Below are 16,746 nucleotides of genomic sequence, written 5' to 3'. Positions count from 1 at the left end.
CGGAGATTCATCGCGTGCATGCATCTGCCTGGGAGCTGGGAACATGGCGTCTCTTCTGAGGCGTCTGCTCCCGAGAGGAGAGCTGTTGAGTCTGAGCTCACTTCCTCTTCCTCCCAGCGTTCTGTTCTGTTTACTCCTCCCACCTATCTTCTAACCAATGAGGGCCAAGCAGTTTCTTTTTATTTAACCAATGACCTTCCTCCATCATGCATATGCACAGGCTCACACACAGAAACATGCAACACATTAAATTAAAAATGAATAATTAAAATCAAAATCTTAAATCAGTGAAGGTAATTCTGTGAAAATCAAGTGTTGAATGTCCTACTTTTACTTTTGGAATATATCTGTTCAATAACTCTAGTATAATGGTTATTATAGACAGCCAGAGGAACTCTGAAAAAGGAAAGTGATAGAGAATAGTTAAAAAAATATTATAAGGTTTGTTACTAACAGATTGATGGTGGCACAGGAATTAACAGACCAGTGAAACAGAACAGAAAGCCTAAAATAGACTTCATTGCTAAAGGAATTTATTATATTAAATAGCTAGTATCAGATCAGTGAAGAAAATAATGGGTGTTTTGATAAATCCTATTAGTATAAGTGGATAGCCATATGGAAAAGATAAAATTATGTTCTGCTTTTAAAAATTACATAATTAGCCGGGCGATGGTGGCGCACGCCTTTAATCCCAGCACTCAGGAGGCAGAGGTAGGCGGATCTCTGTGAGTTCGAGACCAGCCTGGTCTACAGAGCTAGTTCCAGGACAGGCTCCAAAGCCACAGAGAAACCCTGTCTCGAAAATCCAAAAAAAAAAAAAAAAATTACATAATTAGATTCTAAGTAGACTTGAGACTTAAATGCTAATGGAAATACTAGATAATTCAACTCTCATGAAATGAAATTTGGCAATGTTAGGCAAAAATTATATATGTAATATAATCTTTTTAAGAATGTAAGTACACTTGTATATACTACTACTAATTGTATGCTTTTTATAATTCTGAAAATCCCCAAATGTCTATCAACAAGGCACTGGTTTCATAAAATGTCATATATCTATACAGTAAAATGCATTTAACTTTACAAAGAAATGAGGATTGCTTTTTTTTTTTTTAATGTACCATGAAGTGTACACCATGAAATGTATTTTAGGGCATAGTGAACTGAGCAAAATGAATTTTAAGACTATATAGAAGGCTGGAGAGATGGCTCTTCCAAAGGTCCTGAGTTCAGTTCCCAGCAACCACATGGTGGCTCACAACCATCTGTAATGGGATATGGTGCCCTTTTCTGGCCTGCAGGTGTACATGTACATAATAAATAATAAAGAAAACATCCTTTCCTTTTTTTTTTAAAGGTATTTTCTACTCCAGGCCATACAAAACCAATTTACAGCTCCTCAAACTTAAAGACACCTTCAAAACTTGGTTCAGGGTCTAAATCTCATGATGTTCAAGAAGTTCTTAAGAAGAAACAGGTAAGGGCCTCCATTCTTGTGCCTGTGCATTACAATACCTTTACATTTGTGTTGCTGTAGAGCAATAGCTATGACATGCTGTACTTTCTCTTCATTTAATACACTTAAAAATGATGAACAAACTGAAAAAGGCTCGACAGTTGCCTTTAGTAGCCACATTAAATCCAAGGAATAGATTGTTCTTTTGGTTATGAATATTAAAACAAGAGCCTTAAGTACACCGAGCTATAACCACTAATATTTTTTATATGTTACATTTCTTTTTTTGTGGGGGTAGGGGGAAGGGTCAAATCAGGATTTCTTGTGTGGTCCATGTTATTCTGGAACTTGTTTTGTAGGTCAGGCTGGCCTCGAACCCAGGTCCTCCTGCCTCTGCCTCCTGAGTACTGGGATTAAAGGTGTGCACCACCATTCCTGGCTAACATTTTGTTTTTTTGGTTTTTTTTTTTTTTTCATTCATTCAATGAAGAAAAGTAGACAGTTTTCTTTCTGTTTTGGGGGTGGATGGGATGAGGCTGGGAATGGAAACCCCAGGGCCTGGCACATGCTGTATAAGTATTCTACCACTTGGCTAGACCTGGGTTTTCCAGTTCCCTTTATAAATAAATAAATAAATAATTTATTTATCATTATGTGTGCAATATTCTACCTGCATGTCAGAAGAGGGCATCAGATCGCATTATAGATGGTTGTGAGCCACCATGTGGTTGTTCGGAATTGAATTCAGGACCTCTGGAAGCCAGTGCTCTTAGCCTCTGAGCCATCTCTCCAGCCCTCCAATTCCCTTTTTAAAGTCAGATAATGTTTCTCATAAGTATAACTTGCTTATGGTTCATCATATGACTCAGCTTGGAGTAACTGTTGTTTTAGGTGTAAGCTGTTTACATAGAAAATAAATTTGTTTATTAGTTTATATAGCTCTGGTTGTCCTGGAACTCATTATGTAGACCAGGCTGGCCTCAAATGCACAGAGATCGCCTGCCTCTGCCAGTGCTGGAGGAAATTAAAGACGTGTGCCACCGCCACCCCAACCCCCTGGCAGAAACAGATGTTTATATGTATTGTCTTCATAGAAAGATTCAATTCTCAGGAATGTAGAAACAACATTTTCCAAGTTAAAAAAAAATTGAAGCCAGGTAGTGGTGGTGCACACCTTTAATTCCAGCACTCAGGGGCAGAGGCAGGTGGATCTCTCTAAGTTCAAGGCCAGCCTGGTCTATAAGAGTGAATTCCAGGACAGGCTCCAAGGCTACCCAGAGAAACCCTGTCTTGAAAAATTAAAAAAAAAAAAAATCCTGATTATTCACAATTTATAGTCGTATCTCATAATTTAAAACTTTAAACTTCAGAAATAAAGGTTTGGCCTATTATACTGGAAAGTGAAAATAATTTTCTTTTTTTTTTAAAGATACAAAGTATAGATGTAAATTTTACAGTTGTACTGGAATTATTGGGAAAGTTATTCAAAGGCTTCCTTTTAGATTTTTTGGTTTTTAGACGGGCTCTCCTTGGGTTTTCCCTTCAGTCTGGAGATTATAGCCGTATACTAGCCACGTCCCACTCCAGCTGCTGCGCTCATCGGATTTTGATGGAGGAGGGAACGTCCATTTCAGAGAAGAAGAAATGTGTATTGTTAGCTGATTCTTTTTTTTTAAATCCATTACTAACTTCCTTCTTTCCTTTATTCAGGAAGCAATGAAGTTACAGCAAGACATGAGGAAAAAGAAGCAAGAAATGTTGGAAAAGCAAATAGAATGCCAGAAGGTAGAGTAAGAACTCATCCTTTGCATTCTGAAATGTCACATAGAAATGATTTACAAAGTTATAGTAGTAGAGCTTTAGGGCTTAAATTTGCTTAGTTTAGACTTACTTTTTTTCTTATTTTGTAGATGCTAATTTCTAAGCTAGAAAAAAACAAAAACATGAAACCAGAAGAAAGAGCAAATATAATGAAGACGTTGAAAGAACTGGGAGAGAAGATCTCACAATTGAAAGATGAATTAAAAACGTCTTCTGCCGTCTCCACACCATCCAAAGTAAAGACAAAGACGGAGGTATCCAGTTGCATTCCTCCTCTAGCAAACTTACAGAACATCTGTGATGTGCTTGGCACTTTGAAAGTGGAGTGCGACCCATAGGCAGCCCCTGACCCAGCTGGTGAAGTTACTACTGGACTAGTAGGAGAGAATCAGGCCATTAGAGAATAATTTGTTTTCACTGATGCTATAAGTTTAAAGTCCTGTTTGGACAGATGCTGGTGCTCGAGTAGACCTCAGCCCAAGTGCATTTTAAACAGGTGTTGTACCAATGAATATACGTATACATATACACCAGCCCTAATGAACTGCCGGATTTGCCTTTTATATGTTTAAAGACCTAAAACTTTGTTTAATTTTCAGGGAAGATGTGGTTGTTTTTTGTTCTGGGAGGTGTCTTTGTTTATATGTGTGGTTTATTTGAAACGAGGGTCTCTATAGCCTAGGCTGGCCTGTGCCTTTTGCAAATTACATGAGGCTAGAGAAAAAGAGCTCAGTAGTTAAAAACGAATACTATTTTCCAGGGGACCCAAGTTTGGTTCCCAGCAGCCACATGAAGTGGCTTCCAGCTACCTCTTTCAGGGAATCTGACACTCTCTTCTGGACTCCTTGAGCACTACGCAAACCCCCATATAGATATGCACACAAATACATATAATAAAAAATAAAGAGCATGTGAAGGCAAATCTTCATAGCTACCTGAAGACCAGTGATTTATCTGTTACAAAAAGGAGTGGCAATACTTAGAGAGTTCAGTCTGAAAGTAATTCTGTACTGTTCTTTATATGATTTTATATTTTATTTAATTAACTAATTATTTTAAAACTGGGTTTCATTCTGTAACCTGAGATGGCTCTGATTTGAGGCCTGGGATTATAGGTGTGAGCCACAGTTGTGTAAAATTGATAATTATTGTCATTGTGCTGGCTGTGTATGCAGTATTATGTCTGTGAAGGTTTACTTCCTCAGAGCACCCATGTATTTTCTGTCCTGTATTTTTCAGAAGCCTGGCATTGTGTAGCTGTAATGCTCTGAATAAGATCTTAGTGTTTACTTGAAGTCTCCCTTTTCACTGTTAACTTTTCTCAGGCCCAGAAGGAGCTACTAGACACTGAACTGGATCTCCACAAGAGGCTCTCTTCAGGAGAAGACACAACAGAATTACGAAAAAAGCTCAGTCAGTTACAAGTTGAGGTGAGATTTAACTTATATAACATCTCAAAAAATAGAATTTTCTCTTTATTTAATGAAGGTTTAATAATATAGCAATGTGCTTGTTGTGATTTAGGCTGCAAGATTAGGTATTTTACCTGTGGGCCGAGGAAAAACCACATCCTCTCAAGGTCGAGGAAGAGGCCGAGGTCGAGGAAGAGGGAGGGGCTCACTAAATCACATGGTAGTGGACCACCGCCCCAAAGCACTCACAGTTGGAGGATTCATTGAGGAGGAAAAGGATGAACTGCTTCAGCATTTCTCAGTAAGTTTTTCATATAACTCTTGTTAACTCTAAAAACAATGCACTCAGCACTTTGTTTGCTACAATCTATAAATATCGAATGATTTCTAGGTTAGTAATGTTAGTTGTTAAAACTTGGACTTTACCAATTTTTTATTGATGTATTTTTCAAGGTCAGGAAGTAGGTTTTTCTCTGAAATTCCTTAATAATCTTTGTAAACACATTTGTAGTGGAACAGCATTCCAAAGACAGACTTGATTTTAGGATTATTTCAGTTTACCAGGTATTTCTAGGCAACAGATTAATCTGGAATAGAGACAAAACTCAAATTATTAGGGCAGTAAGCATATTTATTTTATATGCAGTGTTGACATTCACTACAGACAAGTAGGATTGACTACAGACAAACTTGTACAGTATATTCTCTTTCCAGCTATTTATTCATTAATTCATTTGTTAGACATTTCTGAATTAGAGTTTCATAAATGAGTTTTTGTAATGTTAAATGACTTTAAGTATGAAAAACATGTGAAATTTTATACAGTAAAGTCTCTTAAAGTTTTAGACAGGGTCTCAAGTACCCCAGGTTATCCTCAAACTTCCGTGTGTAGGCAAGGATAACCTTGAATTTCTGATCCTCTTGCTTCCATCTTAGTGATGCTTGGATTACAGGCATGTATACACCACCGTGCCTGGTTTTTGGTAGTGTTGGGGATTTAACTAAGGAGAATGTGCTTCCTAGGCAATCACTGTATAAGTTGAGTCTTATCTCCAGTCTCCAGTGATCATCTTTTCTTCAGATTCAACATCAAATCTTAAACTGCCCACTATGATCATACAGATGACAAGTACCAGAGCCAAGATAATCAGGTTTCCAGTCCTAGGCAACTTTTTACAAATTACATTATTTATTTGGGAGTAAGGGTGATTATACCATGACATGCATGTGGAAATCAGAGAACAAATTTTGGGAGTTTCTCTCTTCTATCTTATGGGTGCCAGGGTTCAAACTCGGGTCATCAGGCCTGGTAGCAAGCACCTTTATCTACTGAGCCATTTCACTGAACCTCCTCCCCCAACTTCTCCACCCCCTTACTCCAGATATCTTACTTGAGAAAAATATTTCTAACCCCATTCTGTGTTAAAATACGGTGATGCAGATCATGATAAGGAAGGCCTCACTTACATGAAAATGTATGTGAGTGGTACTGGGGAGATAATTTAGTTGGTGGAAATCATAAAGAACTGAGATCCCTATCAGATGTAAATATAGGCCAACAGAGTACACCTATAATCTCATTGCTGGGCTAACAGACAAACCCTGAGGCTTGCTGACTAGTCAGACTAGCCTGTTGTTGAATTCAGGGCTCAGTGAGAGCTTCTATCTCAAAAAAGTAGGAAAATGTACTGGGAAAGACACCAGTGTCAGCCTTAGACTTTCACAAGCAAATTCACACCTGAACACATACAGAGCCACAGAAACTAAACATAATATATGCAGTCCAGGTTATCTATAACAACATAGGAACATAGTTTTTTTAGATAGAAAGAATGGATTTTATTATTTCTTATTCTATATACATGGTCATCAAAATGTCACCAGTTTTTAAAAAATTGCTACTAAGTGGAGATACCTTTCCTTGTTTTCATGAACACTACACACTTCTTTATGACTGGTATGTGTGACTTGCTTTATTGAACAAATGTGTAGCAACAGTGACGGATGTGACTGCATCATTATATTACCAAATATATGTAAAATTTTTAATATATCCCCTGACCTGACTGTTGATTTTAGCTCTGGTGAACAATCTTACATGGCAAGGAGTTGTGGCTGACCTCAAGAAGCTGATAGACTGACTATAGGACCTGATGGTGGCCTATACTCCAAAGCTAGTAAGAACAGAGAACCCTCAATTCTCTAGCTCCACAGAATTAACTTCTCCGAACTGGAATGCACTTGGATATAGACTTTCAGTCAGTCAGGTCTCCAGATGATAACACAGCCCCAATGACATCTTGAACACTACCCGATGCTGTGAGCACGGGACTCTGCTAAGCATAGCCTGGATCCCCACCATGAAATTTAGTCTGGCATGCTTTCAGTATTTGTTAGGGAACATAGCTCTTTATAGTGTATACCAATAATTGGCAGACTTTGGACCTAGAGAGATGACTCAGAAATTAAGAACATTCCCCCCCCCCCCCCCGATAGTGGTTAAGACAGGTTTCCTCTATTTAGCTCTGGTTATCCTAGACTCACTGTGTATACCAGGCTGACCTTGAACACAGAGACCCACCTTCCTCTGCCTCCCAAGTGCTGGAATTAAAGTGTGTGACACACTGCTGGCTTCAGGGCATGTTCTTGAAAAAGACTCAGTTGCCAGCACCCGTGTTGGGTAGCTTACAACCGCCTATAAGTCTAGTGCCAAAGAATTTTCTTCTCTTTCCCTCAGGCACCTGTAGACACAAGGCATACACTCACAGATCACACACACATACATATGAATAAAGACATTTTTTTTTAAAGTTGGTAGACTTATTCTTGTAAAGAGTCAAGTTGTAAAATATAGGCTTTTGTGGCCTACAAATGGTCTCTCTCATGTTGTACGTTCCTTTCCTCTGGTTCTCTCCTGCTCCCCTCCCTTTTGTTCATTCTGCTTTTCCTGTTTATTTACATGCTTTCTTGAAGTTTATTGGGATCATCTCATGTGGTCCAGGCTAGCGTCTCAAGCTTTCTGTGTAGCCAAGACATAACTAGATCTCCTGTTTATCCTGTCACACCACCAAACTGGCTTTGTTTGGTTTCGGAGACTGGGTTTCACTTTGTACTGCTTGCTAGCCTAGAACTCACAGTATAGTTTAGACTTGTTTCAAGCTCATGAAATCCCTGCCTCAGCTTCATTTTTTTTTTTTTTTTTTTTTTTGGTTTTTCAAGACAGGGTTTCTCTGTGGCTTTGGAGCCTGTCCTGGAACTAGCTCTGTAGACCAGGCTGGTCTCGAACTCACAGAGATCCGCCTGCCTCTGCCTCCCGAGTGCTGGAATTAAAGGCGTGCGCCACCATCACCTGGCCCTGCCTCAGCTTCTTAAATGATGAAACCTATTTCTAGTATCCTTTTTTTTCCCCTTCTAGTAACCATTTTAATAAAGTACAAACTATTTTTAGTTCGTAGAGCTTCAGAAGCAGGGTGCTGAGTGAGATACAGTGGTGTGTCCTATAGTCCTCACATTTAGGAGCTGAGGCCTTTAATCCCAACACTTAGGAGGCAGAGGCAGGTGGATCTCCGTGAGTTGAGTCCAGCCTGGTCTCTAAGAGCTAGTTCCAGGACAGCCAGGGCTGTTACACAGAGAAACCCTGTCTTGGGGTGTGGATAGGGGGATGATCAAAATCAATGAGTCCAGGAAAGGCTTTTTAAGAAGAATATGTTCTTTATGTCACAGGGATCTGAGGACAGTAAAGATCTATTTTTGTTGGTGCTGGGTTTTTTTAAGAGATTTATGTGTGTACTTGTATACGTATGTGTGTGTGTGTACATGAATGTACATGTATGCAGGTGCCCAAACAAGACCAGAAGGGGGCATCATATCCCCTGGAACTGTAGTTACAAGTGGTTGTGAGGGTGCTGGGAACTGAAAGTACATCTTCTGGATGTGCAGCAAGTGCTTTTAACCTTTGAGCAGTCTCTCTTGCTCTTGAGTTTTTTGTTTGGTTGTTTGTTTTGTTTTGAGGTGGAGTCCTATGTAATTCAGGCTGGCTTCAAACTCACCATATCACCAAGGTTTGCCTTGATTTACTGATCCTCTTGTCTCTATTGTCCAAGTGCTCCAATTCCAGAATGTGCCACCATACCTGGCTAATGCTAAAGAGGTTTATGAAGAATTCTCATTAAGGATTTATAAGTTTAATCCTGAAGCTGATAATTTTAAGTCATAGAGTCTAGTTTAAAAGACACAAACAGGACAAGCACTTTGCACTTTCCTTCACCCCTTCTTGAAGAGATTTGACTGAATGCAGTATGGAAAATTGTTCTCTTAAATGTTGAGACTGTTTGGGCCGGGCAGTGGTGGCGCATGCTTTTAATCCCAGCACTCAGGAGGCAGAGGCAGAGGCAGGTAAATCTCTCTGAGTTCGAGGCCAGCCTGGTCTACAAGAGCTAGTTCCAGGACAGGCACCAAAACTACAGAGAAACCCTGTCTTGAAAAAAAAAAACAACAAAAAAAATTAAAAAATTAAAAAAAAAAATGTTGAGACCGTTTGGAGTACACAGAGGAATTTCTTAGCTAGAGGGCATTAAGTTGTCTGTTGTTGTTTTGGAGAAGGCTCTCGCTATGTCACCCCGATTGGCCTGGCATTCACTATGTGGACTAGGCTGGCCTCAAACTCAGACGTCTGTCTGCCTCTGTCTTCCAAGAGCTGGGATCACAGGTGTGCACCACCATGCCTGGCTCTAACCACACAATCTTTATTGTCAGTGTGCTTCATTTGTTCTCCTCAGTGAGGTAGGGCATGGGTACTTGAAATTTTTTCTCTTCTTTCTTAATTACAAAATAACATATACTTGCCTCAAGATGCATCTGGCTACATGTAACATAATTTGAAAATGTAAGCTATCTTTTTTTGAGTATGAGGTGTATATGTATGTGTGCATTCCTGTGTTTGCATTTGTATTTGTACGTGCCTGTGGAAGCCAGAGGTTTGTTGACATTAACTGTGTTTTCCTCTGTCACTTTCCATTTTACTTTTTGAGACATGGTCTCTCAATTGAAATTTGGAGCTTATTGTTGCAGCTTAGACTGACTGGCCAGCATGCTCCAGGGACCTGCTTCTGTCTGCCCTTGCTTTCCTTCCCAGCACTGGGAGATCACAAATGCTCTCTGCTACTCCTAATTTTTATGTAGCTGTTAGGGATCTGAATTTAGGTCACCAGAATTGTTGACACAGCAAGTGCTTTAACTACCAAGCCTTGGCTCCTGTTTTCTTCTCTTGTCTTTCCTTATAGTTTACATTTATTTGTCCTGTGTATGTGATGTGTATGGGCACACATGCTGCTGTGTACTGAACTCAGCTTTTGGGAGTTAGTTCTTCTTTTACCATGTGGACCAAACTGTCACACTTGGCAGCGAGCACCTTACCTGCGGAGCCATCTCACTCACCCTCTATTTTCTTTCCGTTTAAGAATTTTTAGGGGAGATTTTAGCATTACTTAAACACACAAGCTCCTACTATGTTTCTCTTCTGCTTTTCTGCTATGTTGACAGATAGCCATTTTTTTCCTCATGCTAGCAGAATGTCTGCAGCAACCACATACACCACAACTTCCAACAAGAATATCCAAAGGCTAAAAAGGAGGCTGTGTTTCTTATGCCAGTTTTTAAGATACAATAGTCTTCCTAACAAACTTTTTTAACTCCCTCATCTGACTCACAGCCAGTGATATGTTTTCATGTCAGCCATAAGTATCTCTCTCTCTCTCTCACACACACACACACACACACACACACACACACACACACACACACACCCTGCATTGATCCTTTCTGAGGGAAACTTACTGTGATTAACTTAAACTACTCTTGAGTTGCCCTCTAAGCAAAATTGTCCTCAGATTCTGTTGAAATGGAGAAAAGTTGAAGTTGTTGATTGTGGAGCAGTGTCTTTCATGGTGTTCATTGAAGAAAACTTAGAAATCTGAAATATAAAAGGAAGTAAACAATACCAACCTCAGATATGTTAGAATTTTGTATGTAGGGTGGGGGGCTGCTGCTTATGACATGGCACCCATATACTAGGAGGTCAGCAGACAAAATTCAGGGGCTGGTTCTCGGGAATCAAAGAGGTCATCAAACTTGTGGGGGTGAGTGCTTTAACTTGCTGAGCCATTTCACTGGTCCAACTTAGACTTTTTGTTACTAATTTAACTGTTTTCATAAAACATATATATGTACATCATTTAAGTCTAGAAATATTGTTTAGTGGTACAATGCTTGCACACAGTTGTATATAACATTCACAAGACCATGGGTCCATTCCTTTATATAAAGAAATAAGTTAATAAATAGAATGTCATCATTGACATTTGCTGAGAAGTAGTTAAAAGGTTGCACTGAGGAAAACACTGAGGGGTTAGGATATAACTCTTAGAACATTGCCTAGTGTGTGCAAGACCCTGAGTTCAATCCACATTGCTACCAAAAGAAAAGAAAGGAAAGAAGGAAGGGAACAATGAACAAATCAAGTTGGGTTGGGACAATGTGACTTTTCTTTTAGACTGGATCTCATTCTGTAGTCCAGACCCTTTCTGGCACTCACAATATAGCCAGGCTGGTCTCAGCCTCCAGGGTGCTATAGGTGTGAGATACCAAGCCCAGCTCTAATTACCATTTGTTGAATGGATAGCTATGGAATTCTGAGCATTTGAGCAAAGAGAGTGAGCATTATGTCTCACATCTGTAACCCTAGTGCTTGCAGGAGGGTTGAGAGTTCATCTCTGGAAAAGAAGGTTATGGGGAGGGGCTAGGAAGAGCTTTATCAGACAGAACTGAAAAAATGCAGTGCTGTGACTGACAGGAGATAATCATCTTTAAGGTTTGGTATGTAAAATCAAAGTCAGAGGTTGGTCATTGAATGAAGAAAGTATTTGTTATCCTCCATCCTTCCTTGCACAGTAGAGTGACTGTAACACAGCAGTGGTAAGGCACCAAACATAGCAGTTGCCTTAACTGAAAGGCCCACCTTACATCATTTTTAAATAGCACAGTGTTTGAAGAAATCCTTAGTAAATACAAGTGCATACTTATGTATTCTTTTAAAATACACTTTAGGCTGCAAACCAAGCATCAAAATTCAAAGACCGTCGGCTACAGATATCATGGCACAAGCCCAAGGTACCATCTATATCTACTGAGACTGAGGAAGAAGAAGTCAAAGAAGAGGTAAGTTCAAACATTAAAATAAAATTTGAATTACAGTACTTCCTCTCTATTTTTTTATATTAAATACTATACATTTGAAAATAGGTACTTTTCTTTCATTCAGTAAGTTAAAACCACTCTAAAAGTGATAGTTAGCCACTTAAAATATGAGAAGTAATTTTGTATTTTTGTATTCTAATTGGTTTATTTAAGAGAATATTGAGCCCACAATGTAAATTACTTCTGATTCTGTTAATTTTGCTTTTAAAAGAATCAAGTTTTTCTAGTTAATGAAATATGTTCTGACTATATGGACAAGTTTATATAACAAAAAAAGGAACGTTCCCAGTTTAGGAAGAAAGTAGGTTTTTCATGTTGGTGATGTTTGTAGATACTTCTACTTTGTGTCAGATTTTAGATTTTTATAAAAGATGTGGAATGTTATGTCATGCAGAAAGTTAGCATATCCGCTGCTCACAAATCAGTGATAGATATCCCAAGAAAAATTGGGACAGTTGCTGATTTTCCTTGCTTTTGTTAATGAGATAAAGTCAGTTTTAATTATTTTTTAATTGACACTGTACAGCCGGGCGATGGTGGTGCACGCCTTTAATCCCAGCACTCGGGAGGCAGAGGCAGGCGGATCTCTGTGAGTTCGAGACCAGCCTGGTCTACAAGAGCTAGTTCCAGGACAGGCTCCAAAGCCACAGAAAAACCCCGTCTCGAAAAAAAAAATTTGTCACTGTACATATATTATGTATATATGTACACAAATATATATGTATATACAACACATAAATTGATTAACACTTTCTAAACATCCACTAATACTTAGTTTTGTTCTTTTGCTTTTTGAGACAGGGTTTTGATCTGTAGTCCAGGCTACCTTCAAACTCACAAACTGCCTCCTCCGTCTTCCAGGTGCTAAGATTATAGGCGCCGACTGAGATGGCTGACTTCCACATAGTGTTTTATTTTCTTAGTGATATTGGAATGGGAATCTCCTATTAATGTTTTCAGTATAAACAGGATAAATAGTAGTATCCATTTTTAAGGTGTGTTTTGGAATATGGGGAGGAAAATGGGCTAGAAAGTGCAAAATCAAAGTCAGATAGAAAACAAATTCTAGTATCCTGTTAGAGAATTAACCACATTTTATGACAGATTGTAGTATTGTGTTGCATAATTCAAGATCTCTATTAAGAATGCTGAGTGTTACCATTACAAAGAAACAAACATCTCTGTTGTGTCTGAGTTGGTCAATACATAGTGTTAACTGTGGCAAGGTAGCACATGTTCTCCATATTAAAAGATGGGGTTGTTGACTGGTTGGTAGTTTTTGGTTTGCCCTGAAAATAAACTACTTGTCTATTTTTGTAAACAGATAAACTAGTCTGCTTATCACGTGGCTGGTTGACCTTGAGTTTGTGCACAGCTAAACATGTACCTTCTCCTTTCTTTAGGAAACAGAAACCTCGGATTTGTTTTTGCATGATGATGATGATGAAGATGAAGATGAATATGAGTCTCGTTCATGGCGAAGATGAAATTTGATATGCGAGCTGTGTAATTTTTAGAAATATTGTTTAGAAGAACAACTTTTTAAAATTATTTAAAGAAGTCGATGAGCCAAAAAAATTTTTTTTATTTTTGTCTTCAACACAGTAGGTTTAAGGACAGCAAGTTGCTATTCAAACACATCTTGTAATTGTCTGTGATATCAAATCACCAAAGGCCATGACTTTATGCAGTTGTGAAGATCTGCAGGAGTGACTGGATTCTCTAGAACCTTACCTTCCACACCATTTGTTTCTGCTCTTGGTGCTGGATTACAATGTAAAGACAGGGTGTTCAGAAATTTTATTTTGGATTATAAATCTGCTGATAAAAATTTCATTAAATGTCAAAATCGCCTGGAATCTCTTAACTCTTAGGTGTTATGGATGGGTCGTCAGACAGTAGGAGATATTCATAATTTAAATACCCTTTTCTTTCAAGGATAGTCTTGGAAGAAAAGTTCATTTTTTTTCCCCTATGGAAGAGCCCACTTTATAGTCAGTCTTTTTCAGAGTTTAATGTGCAGCAGTACCTCAGCAAAACCACCATCTCTGTTCCCAGATTCTGCAGAGCTCTGGAGCTGGCTCTGTGATACTCATCCTCTCCTCACACTGGCTCTGGGGCTTCTGCCATCGTCCTTCCTTGTTTTGATATGTGGTGAGCATTGCTTCAGTTGGTCCTCCCCTTTTTTTAATAATTCTCATTTTGCCTTTTGCCCCTCATTCATTCTCTGTTATCTTCCTTATCCCTTTTGATGATAGGCCTAACTTTTTAAATAAGTGTTCAGTTGGGCAATCAAGAATCAGTCATCAGTAAAAGGTTTAAAGCAGCACCGTTATAAATAAGTGATGTTTTGATAAAATGAAGGCAGAGTTTCAGGGGAAAGAGTTACTGGCTTCCTCTCTCTCAAAAGCTTCGGCCTAGTTATAGTTACATAAAGGGTTAAGGATATCTGAAGTTCTTTTCCTGAACTAACCATGATGGTGAGGTGCTGAGGTAGGGGTTAGCAGTCTGCATATCCTAGTAATAAATGAGATTCTAACTTGACATTGATCAGATGACCTTATATTTTCATAATTTTATAGATTTCTGCTGTCCATGAACATATGCATACTTTAGTAGGCAGTTTCCTTTACCGTGTGCATTTTTACTGTACACTGTACAGAGTATCTGTTAGGTAAAATATACGTGTAAATTTATGTCCTTGTGTTCTGAATGTTAGATGGAAAAGCAGAGGAGCAACACTACACTGTACTGACACTGGGGAAATGAAATGATTATTGTACATAGGATGTCACTTTTACATGTGTGGTGTGAAATTTGAAACTTCCTGTTGGCTGCAGAAGGTTCTTGGTGATCACTAACCATGCCAGGGTTTTTGTTCCCAGAAATAAAGATTGTTTCTTAAAATAGAAACAGTTCACTCTGAAACCCAAAACCATCAGGACTCTAGAGTTACATAGAGACAAGGCGTTAGATCCCACCTTCTGATCATCCTTTCCTCTTCATATTGTCTTGGAATGATGTGTCAAACACCAGGATCCTTTTTAAGTTCACGTAGTTTTCCCTTAGTAGTGGGACTTCTCCAGGTCACTGTGTTTCTGTGAACACCGAGCTGAAGTGAGCCCACTGAGAACGAACACGTAGAACAGGTACCCTACACTAAGCATCTGCTCCTTACTTCTCCATCATCTCTAATGAATTTCCTTGATGTCTGTGGCTCAGTCAGTATATATTTGGAAAGATTCATTGTGGTGAATATTTTGAGTCCTGACCATTTAAACGTGATAGAGGGAACAAAGGATTTATATATTTTTTGTACAAAGTTTTTTCTTAAACTGTATAATTTTGTAAATAATTTGTTTGGGTTTTTTTTCTTTTGTGTACTAAAACTACCAGCGTATAGATTTCAATAAGAATTGTTGTATTTTTGTATTTGGAAACTGAAAATTACAGTAAATTAGTGAAGCCGTAAGAAAGTCTCCGTAGACTGACATTCGACTGAATGAGATTCCTTTTCATATGATTTTTTTTAACCTTAAAATTGACATCTTTATACACTCACTGTAGAGAGAGGTGAGAATTCGTTTGACTTTTTTGTTACTGGGGCAGAGGTTGGGAAAGAAAGGTGCTAATGTGAAGACCAGATCATTTTTCACTAAGATTTTGGGTCCCTAGTACAAAACTTGGGGTTTCAGTATTCCTTAAAATTAACTAAAATTCTTTTCCAATGTGTTTCACTCAAAAATGAATTATAAAATAGAGATTAATTACACTCAAGGTTAGCATAAAATAGCTGAATATGAATATGTGTATGTGTATCTATCTCTCCCCTTTGCCCCCTCCCACCTATCCCCAACTGTTAGAATCCACACCACGACTGGTTTCTTGGCATCTTTGTGTATAGAGAAAAGATTCAGCATTTGAGGCAGATTCTGCTGCTCCTAGTGTGTAGGTGCCCATGTAGCAGAGCAGCAGTGACAGCTGCCAGATTTACTACCAGATTTCTGCCCAAACCTGAAAAGATAACACCAAGGAATGTGAGTTTTTTCTCAGTTTCTTCTTGGAGCATTGGGAAAATGTCGCCACCCACTGAGACGCTGGAAAACAGTTTTTTACAGCGAGAAAGATCCCGCTGATGGATGACTATTTCAAAAGAAAAAAAAAATCATGTGAAAAGGAATAGTGTTTCCTCTCGATGTATAGTATGCCTGTATTATAGTTTTTACAAGATTGTGAACTTGTGTAATAGTATATAGGAGATATTGTTGGATTTCTAACTGTTTATACATTTAAATTCATATATGTAATGTTTGTTTTATCGATTACAATCTGAATTTCTAAAAAGCATGTTGACTTTTGCAATAAAGATGCAATATGGAATGGTTCACAATTGGGGGGAAAAGAAGGAAAAAAAGATGAAAATATTACAAATTTAAAAGAATCTGGAAAATTTATGAACCATTCCAAAAATTATAACAATCACTAAAAGAGCTGTAATTCTGGCTTGTTCTGGAAAGAAAGAAATATGAGTGTGAGCTTGTTTGTGAGCCTGAGTGAGTAGTGGATGCTTGTGAATGCTCTATGTGCCTGAGAGACTGCTGCTCTGTATGAAGTTGATTCAGTTCCACTGGTTTCAATGTTGACAAGACTTCTTTAGCAGGGTAGTCTGGACAGCAGAGGAACATGACAGCATGTGCCTGTACTCTGCACCTGGGAGGTTGGAACAGTAGCTTGCAAGTTAAGTCCCACCAAAGTGAGGACACTGGGAGAAAAACATGCAAGTTCAGCTACTAAGTA

At 38.6% G+C, this 16,746-nt stretch overlaps 1 protein-coding gene across 4 annotated transcripts in view; it reads left to right on the top strand.

Annotated features, from left to right (window-relative positions):
• Nucleotides 1-16,439, top strand: part of Rbm27 (RNA binding motif protein 27) — a 71,525-nt gene extending 55,086 nt beyond the window's left edge. For all 4 annotated transcript variants that reach the window (XM_075968750.1, XM_075968752.1, XM_075968749.1 and 1 more), the window contains 7 exons: nt 1,364-1,483; nt 3,173-3,247; nt 3,373-3,537; nt 4,609-4,713; nt 4,808-4,996; nt 11,800-11,910; nt 13,353-16,439. In XM_075968750.1, the coding sequence (XP_075824865.1) occupies nt 1,364-1,483; nt 3,173-3,247; nt 3,373-3,537; nt 4,609-4,713; nt 4,808-4,996; nt 11,800-11,910; nt 13,353-13,436 (849 nt within the window). In that variant the 3' untranslated portion in view covers nt 13,437-16,439. The remainder of the gene's footprint in view (nt 1-1,363; nt 1,484-3,172; nt 3,248-3,372; nt 3,538-4,608; nt 4,714-4,807; nt 4,997-11,799; nt 11,911-13,352) is intronic.
• The last annotated feature ends 307 nt before the right edge of the window (nt 16,440-16,746 follow it).

This window comes from Microtus pennsylvanicus, chromosome 4 (assembly GCF_037038515.1).
Source record: "Microtus pennsylvanicus isolate mMicPen1 chromosome 4, mMicPen1.hap1, whole genome shotgun sequence".
Classification (NCBI taxonomy): Eukaryota; Metazoa; Chordata; class Mammalia; order Rodentia; family Cricetidae; genus Microtus; species Microtus pennsylvanicus.
Note: the sequence above shows the minus strand (reverse complement) of the source record. Positions and strands in the feature narration are given on the sequence as shown.